Raw genomic sequence first — 18,586 nt, forward strand, 5'->3', positions numbered from 1 at the left:
TATCGGTGGAAATGAAAAATTCTTTTTTCCATTCCATAGTTTCCAAGCTACTCCAACTATTCAACGACAGAACATCCATACGTATGAGTTATGAATCAATTTACGTGTTTTGAAAAAAAAAACTTCGGTTACATCTGGCAACACTGTGTGGTTCCCAGTGTACTTCAATCGTTGCTTCGTAGTTTAAAAATATATGCATGAACAAGGTTCAATTTTGGTATAACCATTATTTGTGTACCGCTTCCGGTTCAAAAGTTCTACTATCCCAAACTCCGGGTTGCATTGTATATTGGACACCCTGTAGTAAAAATGAACCTCGAAGTGATTTAATACCTGAATGTAGTGTAAGACTAAGGGATGGTATGCAATTAGTTCATGATACGCGACTTGGAAAAGTGACTTCACTGGAAGGAATATACGAGTAAAGGGTCCTGAATCTCCTACAACTCCGCCACTGGGTATTAAACCCTTCTTATGGAGATACTCAATGACAGCACTGCCATTAATTTCTCCATTTGGTTCTTGCATCAATATACAGTATATAAACATCAAATTTGGTATGACATCCCATGAAGCTTAAATAAATATTCATGTCTATTATATTTCTTAGTCAGGCTTAAAACTTTTACAAAAACCCTCATATCTATGACTAGCCTTATGGCTGAAAGAGGTCCGGAGGACAACTATATAGAATTATAGAATTTTCTTTTATTTTGACTGTGAAATAGTTTTTGTAATTCGTAGGTGCTATTTTAGAACACACATTATAAATGTGCGATAATTACTTAAAGCCGATTAGATTCATGTAGAGATTTTTAAAAGTCTCTATATATGAATCTAATTAGCTTTAAATAGCCATCGTCGCGTTTATATTTTTGATGCGGGAAGTGTTATTGGGAAGGGCAATGTTTCTGGTTTATCCAATTACAACATACTTGAAAATAAGGATTTGCAGTTATATTCCAGGTGGTTACTTCCTACTACTATTTTGATGTATATTCCAGTAACATTCATATGATCTTAACCAGGGGCAAAAGTGGAATCTGAAAAGGTAGGGGGACGCATAACGCCGTCCCTCGTGCATATCTTTGCTCATTATACTTTTTTTTTAGGAAAACGTTATAGATATTTTCTTTAAGTGGGGCAGGGGCATAAATAAGGGCCCCGCAGACCCCGAATTACGGGAGCCTTAAGTCATCAGGGGATCACCAAATCGTGAAGTGGGGCGTAGAGACGGTCCCCATTCCACGCTGTGTGCGGGAGGGTTCCCAAGCCTTTAGTTACGCCACTGAAGTGGGGTAACGGCGTGCCCCCGCGTTCTCCCTAACTTTTATACCTGATCTTAACTCCAAAACACTCAATATAAACGTAAATCAACATTCCTAGTTAAATGATATCAAAATAAAGTGCATAATCAAATATCTCCTTCAACAAATGCAAGTGACTTTACAATATTTTATTAAAATGTTAGAATTCAAGAGTTCTGAAATTATCAAAGTTAACATTTGTGTTAAGTGAGTATACAATGATGTATTAGACTTGATAATGTTTGTGATAAATTTAACGGAGGAAGCAGTTGACAACCTTATTAGTCACTTGTTTGTGTTGCCATCCATTACCACCAGGCTAATCACGACGATATAATTTTGCCTTTTTCAATATCAATTTCATTCCCTGGAGTTCTTCAGGTCCCATATTATGCCTTTCGAGTGGAGTTTGTCTTTCAGGAGGCACGTGAGAATCATAAATACTAGGAATCTTAGCATTTCTAGGATCAAATAGTAATTCCAACGGTCTTCCTCCCTCTTCGTCAATTACTTCGGATTCTGGAGCTTGTATAACGCCTGCCAATCGTCGAATCTGTGTAGCCGTAGCGTGTCTTTTGTTCCATACACTCCAATGTCGAGGTTGATTACTGTCACCTTCTCGAATCTTATTTCGATTATGCAATTGGCTGTAAGTAGTTTTGGAAGCATGGCGAATGGCCTTTCTAAAATCTTCTACATTGTCATCTCTGGTGGATACCTTACTTGTTACGGGTAACCTTGAAAATCGTGATAATCTAGAAAATCTAGACACTCTAGGTTTGAGTTCAGATATATCTGCCCTTACACTCGAGAATGATCTAGCAATTCCTGGGTATTTATCTTGTATAAGTGTCATTGGACCGTACAAGTGTGCATAATGGTCCATAAGACAAAGTTTCTCGTAAGTGGTCTTAAACGTCGGTTCAAAGCTGTGCTCTCTAAGCATAATTGGCTGCATGTACTTCTCGTCCCAGTGTGCTAATTTCAACCGTATATAGAAGCTTCCATGGACCCCTGCTATTTCTTCGATACCTCCCATAAGATTATTAATTACATTTTCTGCTATTTCTTCATTTAATGTATTTTGAATGTTTTGTTTCTTCCTTATATGGAACAATTTGACTAATAGTTTTATTGTTCCACCTTGAAGAAATACCGTAAATAAGATTACGACAATAGTTGCTGTTAAAAATATGGGCTTACTTTTTGTCACTGATTTGTCCAACATTTGTACTAAGGAATACGCAATACCTCCACGTAATCCTCCGTAGGATATTATAAAAATTTCCTCACGATTAATCACCACTGATCGAAATCGATTGGCCATTACTGATAATAGGGTCGTAACAATAAATCTGATGACCAAGCACAAAAACAAACTCCATAGGATAAACTTTACGTTTACAGTCATAGATTTGGTAATAGTCATACCTAAGAATAGAAATATAATGGCATCACTTGTTGAACTCATCATCTTTGTGAAATATTTAGTAGTAAGGTAACTTCTGTGTGATATATTCTTCATCGCATAATGTGCTTGAATTATGCCACAACCAATCAAACTCATAATGCCAGAAAAATCGAATATTGCAGCTGCAACGTATCCTATATACGCTAAACCTAATATTGCTAACGGTTCAACAACTGTTGTTTCTTCTGTGGTTCTTGTAATAAGTGCAGTCAATAAACCAAAAATTATTCCAACGAATAATCCACCTAAACTCACAGTGAAAAATGATATAACAGCTAAAATATAATCTACTATTTTAACAGTTTCCATTTTACTAAATGCCAGCATAGTATTATATAATACTATAGTTACAGCGTCGTTTAAAAGTGATTCTCCAAATACAAGAAAGTAAAGGTTTTTATTTACGCCTATTTCGTCAAACACTGAAAGCACTGCAACGGGATCCACAGCGGATATAAGAGAAGAAAAGATCAATATTTCGGCAAGCTTTTCGTTGACATCTGTAATTAATCCATGATTGATCAGAGCATACAAAAAGAATCCGATTGCTAGTGAATTCATTAAAGTTCCAACTACAGCAAAGATTAAAATCGTTATAAGATTATTGAAGAAAGTAACATCGTATAGAGAGTAAGCAGATTCCAGGACAATCGGTGGCAATAAAACAAAGAAAAAGAGAGTAGAAGAAAATGGAGGTAACATGTAATATTCGGTATTATCAAACCAGTAATCCATCGTTCCGTTTTCGTTCTGGTGTCTGGAAGCAACTAGAGTCGAGATATCAATAATGAATCCAACTACAATTCCTAAGGATATAAGTACACACGATTCTGGAACCCAATCCGCCAGTCCAAACGCACGATGGAACGCAGTTTTGAAGAGTCCCAGTAACACTATGAAAATAGCGAACGTGAAGATTTTACCTAGCTCATCCCATTTGAAAGCAATGAGTTGTATTCCTTCACCTACTGTATTTTCGTCACTTTCACGCTTAAATATGGAGTTTGATTTCTCTGATTCATACGTGTCTAATTCACTATTTAATTCATCTTGCGTGAATAATAAAGAGGTGCTATGTGGTAAAGGTCTTTCACATACTAATTCACGTAATGATATCAACAGAACAAACAAGAGCAATTTAACCATGATTGCACTAATTTTATTCCCTTGTACCCCGTTTCGTGTAAAATATGGAAACAACTTCACAACCATGATAATGTCAGTGTATCTAAATTATATTTATCTAATGATGACTAATATGAAAACTTACATAAAATCAAATTAATTTCAGCGATAAAGGCAAATATACACAGAGTATGCTCTTGCTAAATAAATACAATCTGAAACTCTGCATTTAGTTTGCAAACAGAAAAAGAGACTGCTTTATACTTTTAAAACAATCTCGAAAATAAATATCACAATTTTGTAGTTGACATGAGAACAGTTGAAGAGCGATCAGTGCAGATTAAAACCATAGACATCAAAAGCAATGTAGGTTAAATAAAAGACTGTTTTATTTTGTGGCTGCTACTACGAACATCTTGAAGTAGTAAACTTAAAGTACCTATGAATCTAAAAATTAAACAAGTTATGATTCGATTTCAAATATTCAAAGTCAGACAGCTACTAACTACTATTGCACTATTGGCCAATGTTTAAATTTTTCAAATAGAGTCTTTATTAACAACGTGTAAATCAAATTTATCTTCCATAACTTTCGTACAGGCAAATACACCACTGTAAATAATTAAACTAACTAATTTCACTAATTATTATTAGGAATGTCTCTCGTGGCTCACTGGCAAGTGTAAAAGCCGAGATAAATTATAGTGAGCAGAGACAGGGAAATACCAAAGAGACGCTGGGGTGGAAGCTAAGTGAAGTTAAGGGGGATCATAGCAAATATTGTTATGAAAATAGTCATTCTTGCAAAAATTGTCACAGAATACATTTGAAACTCGGTCTTAATAGCGACTTCCCATTTGTGCTGTATTATGTAGGCAGAGTTGAAGCTAAAAGGATCCACTATAAACATGGCTATAAATGCTCTCTGTAAAAACAAGAATTTTCAGTACCAGTTACCAGTTAGAATATCCTTGGAAGGCAATGTGCACGCCTACGATCACAGTAGAAAAGTATCTATTGGATACACAGGGTTTTAATAGCTTCATGAGTTATCTCGCCCTCCACTCATCTTTGCTACTCTACCACTACACCCACTACATCTACTCTTTACACTATATTGTTATACCGTTCCCCCAGATCATATGGACTTTCTGCGTGTCCATTGTTCAAGCACAATGATTTTATTTTGATTAAGAAGGCTCATCTTATCTTCATTACTCTATTGTATCCCTTAGGCAGAAGATAACCTCTAACCTACTCGTTGATCTTGTGTTCTAGCATGTTTGCACTTCAATTCATCCAAGTCCCATAGCCAGCCCAAAAATGTAGAAGGGGCTCGGTAGAAGTTAGGGGGGGCCCGATCCAACCATATTATAGTTCATTTCCAAGCCTACCCTGAAAATTTTAGGGGCCAGTAAAAATTTAGGGGGCCTCGGTCCCCTAGCCCCCGTGGATACGGGCCTGCCTCATCCTTCAGTTTCATTCTTAATTTTACACAAACGTAACTATAAATGTCAGCAGTATTATACTATCTTCACACTCCCAGTTATCCTTTCATATTTAATTGCACCCACTCATTACATTATTAATATCTATACTGCAGCATCTGTAGAACGCCTGGAGAAATTTCAACCACACTTGGAACATATATGACTTATAATCTGAAAAAAGTAATGTGGGGAAGACGCTCCTAGCTCCCATATGGGTGCGGGAACAGTTTTCGGGCCAAAAACATTTTAAAATAATGCCTGGAAGGTATGCAACCAAACTTGAGCTGAGGAGGTTGTGGTTGCATATTAGTGAGGGTCTGCTGTTTGTGATCGCAACATGGTTAAACTGTTTGAAATTAATTTTGAAACATTGTTAGTAGTTAGTACCTAGAAATGAAATTCAAATTGTAAAACGAAGATTAAAAAAGATGATATTTTGATTTAATTGTTAATAGAAGTTCTGTTTAAAATTACTCTGTAAATGAATAAATGTATGCTATTGCTTTTCCTACCTTGTTAGAACTTTGCTTTGTCACGTAATATAACAAGTGGACCAACAAATTATGACCAGAAATTCATTTTGTAATTCATTAGCACTGATGCTTCTAAGTCATTTGGACATTTGACCATAAATACAAAGTAGTCTATATTTATTTCATTATTAGAAATAAATCTGTAGCTTTACACAGGAGAGTAATATTTCTTGCTGCACTTCGCGCATTACTACTTGAGAAAAAATACATGATATTTGATAACATATTAATATTCATAACAAATGACACCCATATGACTTGTAATTCGTATCAGTTTATGACCTAAACAATAACTTAAAGGGAAAACTAAAATAAGTTTGAAGAAAGAAAATAATGACAAATGGTCCAATTGCTTTTGCCACTTCATCAATCATCTGCAATTTCGTTATGCTATCTCCCTCTTTTTTATGTTTTCTTTTATTGTATTCGTTCAGCTATTAAATTTTAGCCTTAAGACTTTTTAGGCGTAGCCACAGAACATTTAGAGAACAGTAAATGTCATATTTAATGGGTGTCAGAACATGATAAAATATCTTGAACGTCGAGTCGAAACACTTGTGCTTAGCAGATGTCTAAGTCAATGCTTTGGTATTAAAATCCCTGTTGGAAGGTTGGAAGGAATTGTTAGTGAGTTTCAAGCTATTTGAATATCTCTCTCTCTCTCTTTATATATATATATATATACCGCTGTTTCAAAAGTCCTCTGACATAGAATAACTATTATTATCAGAGTTACAACAAAATGTAAGAGGAATAACCATATCCAAATATGACGTTTTTAATCTAAAGTAAAGGATTTTCTTTAAAATCGGACGAGCCGTTTGGGCTATATACGCCCTTCATGAATCCAACGTTAAATGAAAATGCAACTTTACCATTTACCTGGACCCACAACATAAGTGAATGAAGTTACTGTTTGAAATGGGGGCTAGCCATCGGCATGTTAGCGTAAAGGACAGTAACTTCATTCACTTATGTTGTGGATCCAAATAAATGGAAACGTTGCATTTTCATTTAAAGTTGGGTGCATAAAGGATGTATAGCCCAAACGGTTTGTCTGATTTTAAAAAAAATATATATTTCACTTTAGATTGATAATATCACATTTGGAGATGGTTTTTTCTCTTACATTTTGTTCCAACTCTGATAATAAGTTTCCTTATGTCAGGGGAGACACCCTTTATATATATATATATATATAGGCGCGGATCTATGGAGGGGCTATAGCCCCACCTTAACGTCCGGGTATACACTGTATAAAACGGCCTTTAATCGAAGTTTACACAGAATAAGACACGTGGGTGTTTTTTGTACTATATAAGCAGGCGAAATGTAGCAATTACGTAAAACGCTTGATCAGAAAGTAATTTTAATGGAGAATTTAGCAGATTACATATGAGAAAAATAGCAGGTATCATCCCTTCCCATTGAGGCTCAACTTTTCACTGAATAAAAGTAGCATTTGCCAAAGCCAAATAGTCCAAGTAATGTCAATCTAGCTTATGGATTCTCAAAATTTCCAATGCCTCTACAATTTGCCAATACATTTTCGTAGATATTAAAATACCAATGTCAATGTATAACGATGTATTTTACTGCATTAAGAGTAAACTAATAATATTTTAAAGAATTTTCGGCGCAATGTTCGTTTAAGTATTGTTTGAATCTCTTTCGTTGCCATTTTCTCATTCCGCTGCGATGACGTCGCCCTGACAAGACCGAAGAAATATTAAAATACTGTTATTTAAGTGTTCCCTGTAAACTACCAACTTCGGGAAAGTCATAAAGTGACATGAGTTTCAAACAACAAGGAAGGAAAGGACTTGAACCGCTGTTGGTTTTTGCTTATCCATCTCGAAGACTATACCAGATCAGTCAGTATTATTCTGGATAGGAAAAAGATGGAAAAAGTAGCATCAAAGAGATGTCGATTGAAACCCATTATTGACACATTTCCATATTGTGCTACGAATAACTAACCATTAAGAGGACAATGAGATGATAGGCTCTTATATATCTAGAAACAAGGGTTAGTAAAGAACGCACATTCAGAAGCGCGTTAATATTCAGGTTTAATGCTGAGGACAAAATTCTGTAAGAGCATTTAGAAACAGCAGGAGAAAACCTTATAAGTAAAACTATAAAAAATGAAATAATATCGTGTGTTACTGAGCAGAGTCGTAGCTAGAGATTTGGCATCCGGGACAGAGGAGAATTCGGCGCCCCTACACTCACCTTACCAAGTTTTTAATTTTTTTTTATTTTATTATAATTTTTTTACAACTAAGAGAAGTAGCTTTTCCCATTGCAACAACCAAAAGCGATTATTATGTGTAAGAGCTGTTTTCAAGAGGCTTATTTTGGACTTTTTGTTAAACTTGACAAAACTATCTTTGGTTGTATACAGATCCACTTGGAGAACAGTTATGGAAATTTACAACTATTTACAATGTTTCCGATACCGATAAGAAACGAAATTTCAATACATTAGAAACCACGTATGTGCTTTTGAAATGTTCGAAATGGGTGACAGTATTAATTTCTAGTAATAATTATAAACTTTTCAATTTTATTCTGTATGTGACCACATAAATAGGATTTTAATTTCGATTGTTTTACGTACTAGGTAAATATAGTAAATAATAGGTAAATATATTTTGTGAAATGTAACGGAAGTTCAGAAAGAGTCTTCTTTGCGAATTTCTTAATATCGATCAATGAAGCTGAAGAATATATTTAATATTTAAATTTAAAATCCAAAATATACTTTGGCTACTACATGTGTTTGAAATTATAGTAATTACTTAATTTCCTAATGAATGAAAATTCTAAATTTAAGGTTACTTATTATTAATTAACATATTAAAATATATTACACACATACACACACGTATATATATATATATGAATTGTATTTATATATTTCTATGTATGTAGATAGATAAAAATACCACCAAGTAGATACGTATGCACAAAAAGAAAAATATCCTGGCCATACAAGCAAGGGCACCGATCCTGGGAGCCTCAAAGCTCATGTGGGCCCCCGCATTTTATTTATGAATATACAATATTTGGCATAATTTAAATGCAATTTGTCTAAAATCTTTATATATGCCTTCTGTATCTGAATGAGTCCCCCAAATTTACAGAGAAATCTGCGCCGTTGGATACAAGTAGTTAATGGACAAATGATCCCAATAAATTTCTTCAAATTGGAAGCACTTTGTATATCAATGGAATAAAATAAATCCCTGCTGATCAGTCTTTGAAAAAGACGAAATTCGTTGGGTTAAGTTCTGACCCGTTAGGCTCCTATTCTACAACTGCTTCAAGTTCGAAATTATTATTATAAACTTAAACGTTCCAGGTAGAAAAACAAGTCCAGAAAACTAAACTTCTTTTATTGTGCAAAAGGAAGGACTAATATCCTAAATAAGTCGCCAACATGGAGGATTAGTGCAACCTACAACAGACTCTTAAAAATGACAAATAATATAGATATTTACGCTGATTGCCTCACAAGGTTTAAAAGGAAAATTGTAAATATATTATTTCATGAAAGATGAACACTGTAATTGGGTATAATACCTGTTGTATTCTGTTTCAATAAATAAATAAATAAATAAATTATTCCCCTCGTTTATCTTCATTTTTAACATTCCCGCGCAAACAGTAGCTTGTGTATATTTCTTCACTCTTCTCATTTTTCATACCTTCATTCTCACCTCGTGATTAATCCGATTGGGTAGAAAAATATGATTAAGTAACCAAACTCATTACCATCAAAACGCCGAACACATTATTTCAGATTTTGACCGTTTCTGATTTTCAAAACGCTCCTGCGTACACTATAAGTCATTTTGCAGCATGTATATCACAAGGCCATTAAGAAATCATAAATAATAACTTCCTTGAAGTAATAAGTAAAAGCTTGTTGTGAATCTTATTGAAACATTTGGATTGCGAGCGTAGTAAGCAAGAAAATTTCTAACAAATCTATTTCTTTAAAAACCGACAACAACATTGATTTAATAGGGTGCCAATACTTTTTCGGGGCGATACTTTACGTGTCGTTTACTCATTTCCAACACTTTTTCTTTCTTCTTGTTCGTTCGGCGCCCTCTTGGATCTTGCTATCAGCGCCCGAGGCAACCGCCCCGCTCGCTCTCCTAGCTACGGCTCTTATCACTTAAACTTATTTCTTCACAGTAGTGTTTGTATTTTTATTTTTATTTTTATTTCTAATTACAGATTTACTTGTATCAGAGCTTCTCAAGAATTTATTTTAATATACATATAGGATATATATATATATATATATATATATATATATATATATATATATATATATATATATATATATATATATATATATATATATATATATACAGGGTGTTAATGAACGATACCAAGAAACTGTAAGAGATGATACCTTACATCAAAATAAGATAAAAAGTTCATATAGACCTGTGGGGAAAAGTGCACAATTTCAGAGCTAGGGCTGTCCAAAATAGCGGAAAAGACAAATTTCAACAAGCCCTATTTCGAATTCCAGAAACTATATATTACAACGACTCACCAAAGGTAGTCATCAACCTGGTTCGGCTAATAATATCAGTAAATCTTGAATGGTAGTAATTGTTTACACATTAAAATATCTCCCGTGATTACATTTACTAGTATTCTCACCTTTTATATTGAAATTACAAAACGATGATACGTTTTAAACAATTTTATTCGTTGATTCTTGTTGAACGAATATGCACATAGACTGTATTACAATCGTACATGTTAGTTAGGTATCTATCAACAACAACATAGCAACCAACTATATAATAATGTCTATATCTTCTATATAAAAAACATTCTTCTTTTGTTATTTTTAAATTAACATTATATCTGGTATAGTGCTTATGTAGAAGCACTTTCTGCCCAAAAATACAAGTAATTATCAATTTATACAAAGTATCTCGTTGTAATATGGTGGTTCTTATCAGCGTAAAGGAAGTCACGCATACGCAATCCAAAAATGCATATTTCATTAGTTTTCAGTGGATGTACAGAATATTCCATCCAGGGTGAAATTCCCAGTCATGCCATCAACCAAATTTTGAGATATGCTCTGACTTTATGATTGGTCCAAAGTAGGCAAACGATAAATCTTGATAGCAGCGAATGCAGAATCCTTTCGAGCGATGTCGGAAGTGTTAAGGATCGTCAGCATTACGGTCTCTTGTACTCGGGAAAACGCATGCTGCAATGTTTTCTTTCACGCTTATAAATAAAGAACACGAGAAATATTAGAACATTTTAAACAATAGCAAACTAATTACATTTCTCTCAAGCTGATAGATATCCTTAACAAAAAGTATAAGAATTACCTGCAAAATTAAAAAATCCAAATAGCTTCCACTGTCGACTAGAGCTTGCCTCCAACTGAAAGGTTCCCGGCAAAACAAACAAAGGGAACGCGGACAGAGAGAATCAGAGCTGCCAGCTGCAGGAAATTTTTACCAACTGCAACTGGAAATTTTTACCAACTCCAAATTTTTACCAACTGGTTCTGTTAGCGTGCAGCGTGGAGGCGAGCTGTGCTTTTCTCCTTCTTCTTCTTCTTCTTCTTCTTCTTATTCACGTTGTGATGCTCATGGACTGTAGTAACTGTAAAATAAACACTTGATGAATTCAGTATTGAGCTGTACAGACAAGGCGAATTTTATGATGAATTAGTCCTAGAAGCGACAGTCCTATTAGCGACAGGAACTGTTACCTATCCCATGAGAGACCGATTCATTTACATTGAGATAATGGGAGATGATATGATTTCCTCTCGTAAAATATGTTTGCCTCTGGCGTTATTAGAGTCCGAACAACCTCGCTATGAAAAATGTACATGTCAGTGATATGTTCACCTCTACTGTAAGTGTAAATAAAACATCTTAATTTTGAGTTACATTTGACATAAAACATATCAAATAACTTAACGAGACAACAGAGACGTTTCCATGAAAAGTATATTCCTATGTAATTAATTATTGAAAATCCAATTGTAATATCCTCTTTCTTCAAAAGCTCTGCTTTCTGTACTTAATTTAATTCGCATCTAATTACTCACTAACGTAAGCAAAGCAATATATTTTATTTTAGAAAACTTAAACCTTAACATTAGCGCCAATCACCTACTTTTTAGACTTCCTAAGAGTCTATGAATAAAATGAGAAAAACATTTCAATAATAAAAGACAGTTTTTGAGATCCCTTACATTCGATTGAATATTCCCAACCAATCCCATCAATTACAATGCAGCACACCCTAAAGAATCTAAAAGGTAAACAAACTTTTAAAATTACCTTTCCCCTCGTATAGCAATCTGATATAATCCCTTATAGCTAGATGAACTGTTAAGTCCTGCGAGAGATTTGTAACTTGTGTAATAATTTCTCCGGATATACCGTGTTTTTGAAATGAGACTTCTAGGAACGTAAATTTTTCATAGTACATTTTTTAGGTTCTAAATCACACTAGCGTAAAATAAGTTAAAGAAGAGGGAACCTTATCTTCTTCCATTATCTTAGTATGAACGAATCGCTGACTCATAGGCTAGTTAACAGATCGAATGGGTCGCTCATAGGACAGTTAACAGTTCCCGTCGCACCTAAGACTGTCGCAAGTAGGATGACACCATTATGATGGGAATCAAAAATTGTGTGTAACAAATATTAAAAGGGATATCCCACTTATGATTTTTTCCAAATTTTGTGTTTGCCACGCTATTAAACTTCTAGTAAGTTGTAACAAGTGAGTGTCTATTAAGAAATTTTGATTTGTTTAGTCAGGGAATTGTATATTTGGCTTTCGCGATTTGAATCACGTTAACTATAATGTAACCAAAAAGTCTATTCCAAGAATTTACTACTTTTGCTTTTCATTTCCACGTCTAGTGGAATTTCTAGTGATTTTAAACATTTTTAGTGGTATTATGGTGGTTGGTTTTAAGGCATTAACCTGGTGAAAAGGGTCATTCCTTAATTTTTAGATAGTGTGGTGCACATCGGCACGCGTGAACATCCGCACAGTACGATTTTCGTGCACATCGACACGGTATTTTTCTCTTTATTTATTATCATGCGCAGAGGGGTGAAAACCTGTTTACATAGAAAAGGGAACTGACTATAAGAAACTGGCTACAAACTTATAAAATATAAAAATAAAACAAAACCAGTACAACATTACGCACATTCATGCAAAACTTAATAACTACATATAATTTTCTACAAACTTATGAAATATTAAAATTAAACCACATCAGTACAAAGTTACACATATTCAAGCAACACTTCACAGCTACAAAATTTAGTTTGGATACAAACTTATGCAAAACACATTTATGCAAAACATATAAAAATACATGTTGATACGTCTGGACGGCCTATAACATGCCGCTCAAGAGCATGGAAGAAAGCAATGACTACATAATTACATCGCATTTGATCCATACCCTAGGCAGCTCCGATGGGAGCCTTGTCGAGTATATCCATACTAACTGCACCTCGTCGAGTATATCCGTACTGACTGCACCTCGTCGAAAATAATACATGGCTACAAACTTATGAATATTTATACATTACAATATCTAGCCTACTCGAGTTTATGCACGTACCTCAATCTTCTGAGACATCTCTTCAAGTCACCATCTTCTCCAAAATTTTCCACTATTTGATTTATTCTGTCATCTAGCTTCATATATGTCAACCTTCCCCTCTCCTGGCTGTTGCCAAACACTTCATATCTGTTAAGGAAATGGAAACTGGATGTGGCATCTGCTTTCAACACCTTTATAAGAGAGAAGAGATGCGCTGAATATCTTGATACGGTGCTGTTCAATCGATGATACCAACCTTCAACGACGTTGTTCGTCCTGTGCCTTTGCCCGCTGCAGTTCCACATTTTTCTAGGCCGTTAGCATTCTCCAGCCATTGTTCAATAAAATATTAATTGAACGCCTCAACCTTTTCTCCTGTTGGACAGTCCTCCACGTTGACCAACCAACCAACCATCGTCAACGCACTCCAGAGGCGCAAGTGCCATAGAAGCACACATCCGCACATGGTTGCGTATATCTTCGTTTTTTGTGTACTCCTCCACCATGCCGAGAGCTTGTACCTTCCGCCAAATTGCCTGGTTAAAGTGATAGTAGCACCCTGAGATCTGAGCAGCGGGGAATACAGCCTTCAGAGCATTCACAGCTGCTGCTTCGAAGTCGACTTTCAGCAATTTTGGGTTAGTTCCACACCATGATTTTACTAATGAAAACAATGTCTGTACGTGACGTCACGTTTATCGGGCAGCAATACATAAAGAACGACCTCCTATGTATACTTCCAATATCAGCATATAAGGTACATAGTTCTGCAAAATGTTTACAGAAACTCTTAAAAGTTCCATCCAAGAACCATTCCTCACTGTTTTTCAGTGCTCGTCTTAAACCATCATAACCGAAACACAAAATCCTTTTGTTTTCTTCTAATCTGTCGTATTGCAAGAATGAGGATCCATCCTCAAGTAGGAGAATACCGTCAGGGAAGAAGATGTTGCTAGGAGTTGGTGTGTCCTGCCTGTTTCATGCCGAGAGCTTTTCTCCTTGCTTTGTTCAAATAGCCTTTCTTGTCGCTGTACATTGGAATTGTTGTCACCAAATCTAAACCTTGGTTTACTCTTACTGTCTTTGACGATCTTTGAAGATCTGACTTACCGGTGTAAATATTTCTTCCTCTGTTCTTCTCTTGCAATTTGCGAGTCGTTTTCTTATCTCGCAAGCAGCGACGTCTGGTATACATGTGTGATTTCTTTCTACAACTGCTGTTTCCTCCACCAACTTCACTTTGCCAGGACAGTTCGAATCCTTCTCTTCACACACAACTGAAAGAAAGATGCAGATTTGATTAATTGCGTTTTATTTCATAAATGTACCAAATAATAATAATAATACATAACATATGGATTTGATTAATAAAGTTTTCTAAAATAAATTTAATTACAACTTTCAATTCATAAACTCCCAAGCCTTCTGTTTACAACTCTCGAAATTGGCTTATGGAAATATTAACGATTTTCAGTTACCCATCTTGTAGAATCTCTATGCTCTTTCTGGAAATGATACTGATATCCTTCATGCAGTAACAGTTCTTTGCCCATAGCGGTCCTTGTGAACTCCATTGCAGATCAATGTGGCACTGTAATCCCAGTGTCATGTTTTGTCCTTTTATAGTTTTCTTCACCCCACCCCCAGCACCAAGGTCACGGAATCAGGTGTGCACACCTGGCCTCTGGGAACGTCGAGATGACAACATGGCTTCCATCCCCACTCCCCAAGGCACGAAGCCAGGTGTCTGCACTTGACAGCTGGTAGCGTGGGGATGAGCACGATGAGATTGGAAGATAAAAATACCGTGGGGATGTGCACGAAAATCGGACTATGCTGATCAGTACGCGTGCGATCATCCTTTTAGACAGTCCTGGGAGTAGTGACGAGTACTATCGAATACTTTTCCTATCGAATGATCATTCGTTAGTTGTTTTGAACTATCGATAGTTTTTATTCTATAGTCCGATAGTTTTTTATTCATTCAAATATTGTGTTCCTATGCTTGTCTGCTACCTAAACGTTCATTCAATAGTTTGACTGACAAGTCTACACTACCCTCCCCTCTTTCTTCTGGTGACACGATAACAATGCAAAATAAGCATTGCGTATGCAGTCACTTCTTTCCTAAATTCTCCATTGCCTACCATTGGCTGAAATTCATTCGATAGTTTTTAAGTCTACTATTGGTTGAAATTCATTCGGTAGCGAGAAACTAGTAGTGATATTAAGCCTTCTTCAGGGCCTCATAGCAAGACACTACGGCCTCTGAAGTCTAACTATCGATTGTACCAAACATTTCAACAAGCTCGAATTCACTCGTTGGTATTCAAAAACATTCATTCACGTGGTTCCTTCTACTAGGCCCGGAAGAGGGTGTAATAACACTGCTGGTTTCTCCCTTTCGACATACAGCAAGGCGGCAGGGCCGCTAAAACGGTAAAGTATCGATAGTCTGGTCTGGAGAACGAAAACAGTCTGTCAGATATAGGCCCGCAACTAGAGGGGGGCTAGGGGGCCCTGGTCCCCCTAGACCTTAATACAAAATGCTATTATTAATACAAAAAACACAATTTAGCTATTTGTAAGAGAATTTTTAATTTTTAGTCATAATATAAAACCTTTCTGCATCATTGCTAGTAACGTTTATAGTCTCAACGTCACAAGAAAAAAATGGGGAAAATGAAAATACCCGAATAGCCCGAACACACTGCGTTTGACCACACCGCATAAATGAAAAGTAACTAATTCTTAGCAACTGTTTGATTGTTGATCTTTTACCGAAAAAATAACAATGAAATATGTTAAAATTTTAAATATTGAAAAACTTTCTTCTATTGTCTAATTTTCAATTCAAGTAAATTTAATTGTAATTATCCAGTAAAGGTTCAGTTTGGATTTGAAATTAATTTTCCTAAGTACTTCAATAACATAATAAAGGATAGGTAGAATGAACGCAGGGGACTCTCGATTCAGCCTTTCTGCTTCCATTTTTCCCAGGAGACTTTGCGATCGGTGACAGCACGTGGAGGTATCGCCAAGGATGTTATACCTAGGTATAATAGAGGATCTGCTCATACAACAAAATCGTGAAGACATACGTCACAATCATACGTATTCTATGATTGGTGATTTTCTTACCTGTGAAAGGTTATTTCGGGAGCACAAACCGTGGAGCAATTTCTTCTCATTCCTATTTGTACACCCATATATGCAGCATGTAATCATTGTATAATATAAATCTGAAGCAACGACTTAAGAGGCCTCATCACTGCGAAATTAAAATACCGCTAATTTTACAGTAATTATGTGATATCTTCAAATAGATAAAAGATAATCGAAAAGTGGAACAAGAGCCCCCTAGACAATATTATTCTGCTTGAGATACCGTTATCATGACTCGTTTATCTGGTTTCGATTTCCAGACATTAGAAAATCGGCATTTATTTTCGCGTTTCTAAATAACTGCAAACGGAAAACTACTAGGTGACTCGTGATAACGGTAGGTCATGCAAAATAACATCGTCTAGGGAGATCTTGATCTACTTTTCGATTATCTTTTATCTATTTGCAGATATCACATAATTACTGTAAAATTAGCGGTATTTTAATTTCGCAGTGATAGGGACTCTTAAATAAAAAAAATGAACGACAAACAGACTACATGTCTACATATGAAGATCACAATGTTTTGAGCCAACATATAAAGTGGTCATGCAGTTACCTAATAGGATGAAGATACATATGGGCAGATCCTCTATTTTATAATATCCTTGAGTATCGCGAGGTATCGTTCAAGAGAACAAGTGAAATACTGCATACGCGATTACGCTAGTTGATATACTATTTCAAGATGGGCAAAATTACCCCACACGACTTCACGGACAGGGAACCAATCAGAACGCTAAACGTGAACTGGTTCTACCTGTTATTTTATATACCTTGGAATGAATGTACAGCCAGCTACAAAAGTAGTTGGACCTCTGACTGCTATAACTCCATTAAGTCAGGTCTCCAGTACTCTTGCTGGTAGCACAAACCGTGGAGCACTGAGATAGGCTTTTGCTGGGCAATTGGTAGAAGAAAAATGCCTCTACTTTAAGTTTAATCTCTTGTTTGGAATATGGTGTTCAATGAGTGCCTTAAATCAATGATATAACTCGTTCTTTGTTCAATACATATTGCATATGAAAAAAAAAAGAAGAAAACATGGTGAGATTATAATACGTTCTTGAACTATGAAAGATGTAAATAGATGCAAAATGTATTCGGTTATCTATGAAGAAGCAATTAATGTTAGTAATAAGACACAAATGACTATATGTGAGGTGTGTTGATTTGACTGATCTTCGAAGACTTTCTCTGATTCTTAGAACTGACGTCAACAACAGGTAAAGGAGTTACGAAACCTGTAGTAGAGCAACTGTAGAGACTACGATTAAGTATGATACACCTTCATGGTCAGGGTTATGTTAGTAGTGTTAATATGGCAGGGAATAAACGATGTTCAAGCCGTATTTTAGCAGAACAGTCACTCGCAGTTTACACACACTGTTTTGTCCACTCCTTAAGCTTATGTGTGTAGATAAGTCATGTGAAGTTAAGCGCATTAGAAGTATGATAACTAACGTTGGTAGGATATCAGCTTTCCTTTCGGAATAATCAAAATATGTTAATTCCCTAGAAACGATCATTTCTGAGCCTGCTATTTCTAGTACAAAGGAAACCAAATTACAAGCACTTTGTGTGATATGTTAAGTAGAAAGACATAAATCAGTAAATATATTCATAGAGCTATATCCTCGTATTGTAGAACAATTAAATGCTTAGAAAATGAGTACAATGAAGTGTCCAGCAGTGGTTCGAGCTATAATACCACGGTAAAACGTAGCGACTTTATTGTCATTGGAAATTGTAGCTCACTTCATTTTCTTTCAGAGTGATGCTAAGATCTGCAGATTCCAAAATTAGAATTGTTGGCTGCAATTACCAATGTAATAAAGGTCCATCAAGCATTC

General features: G+C 35.5%; 1 protein-coding gene across 1 annotated transcript; it reads right to left on the reverse strand.

Moving 5' to 3' along the window:
* Window positions 1-1,450: 1,450 nt before the first annotated feature.
* Window positions 1,451-4,209, reverse strand: LOC145665818 (putative Na(+)/H(+) antiporter nhx-9). The gene has a single exon (XM_081732933.1). It carries the CDS (start codon window positions 3,988-3,990, stop codon window positions 1,627-1,629), a length of 2,364 nt encoding a protein of 787 aa, XP_081589059.1. The 5' UTR covers window positions 3,991-4,209; the 3' UTR covers window positions 1,451-1,626.
* Window positions 4,210-18,586: the final 14,377 nt, after the last annotated feature.

The sequence above is a fragment of the Thermobia domestica genome, chromosome 12 (assembly GCF_964235325.1).
Source record: "Thermobia domestica chromosome 12, izTheDome1.hap1.1, whole genome shotgun sequence".
NCBI lineage: Eukaryota > Metazoa > Arthropoda > Insecta > Zygentoma > Lepismatidae > Thermobia > Thermobia domestica.

Excerpts from the sequence above, each read along its gene's own strand:
- LOC145665818 (XM_081732933.1), bottom strand. The coding sequence starts at position 3,990 with ATGGTTGTGAAGTTGTTTCCATATTTTACACGAAACGGGGTACAAGGG.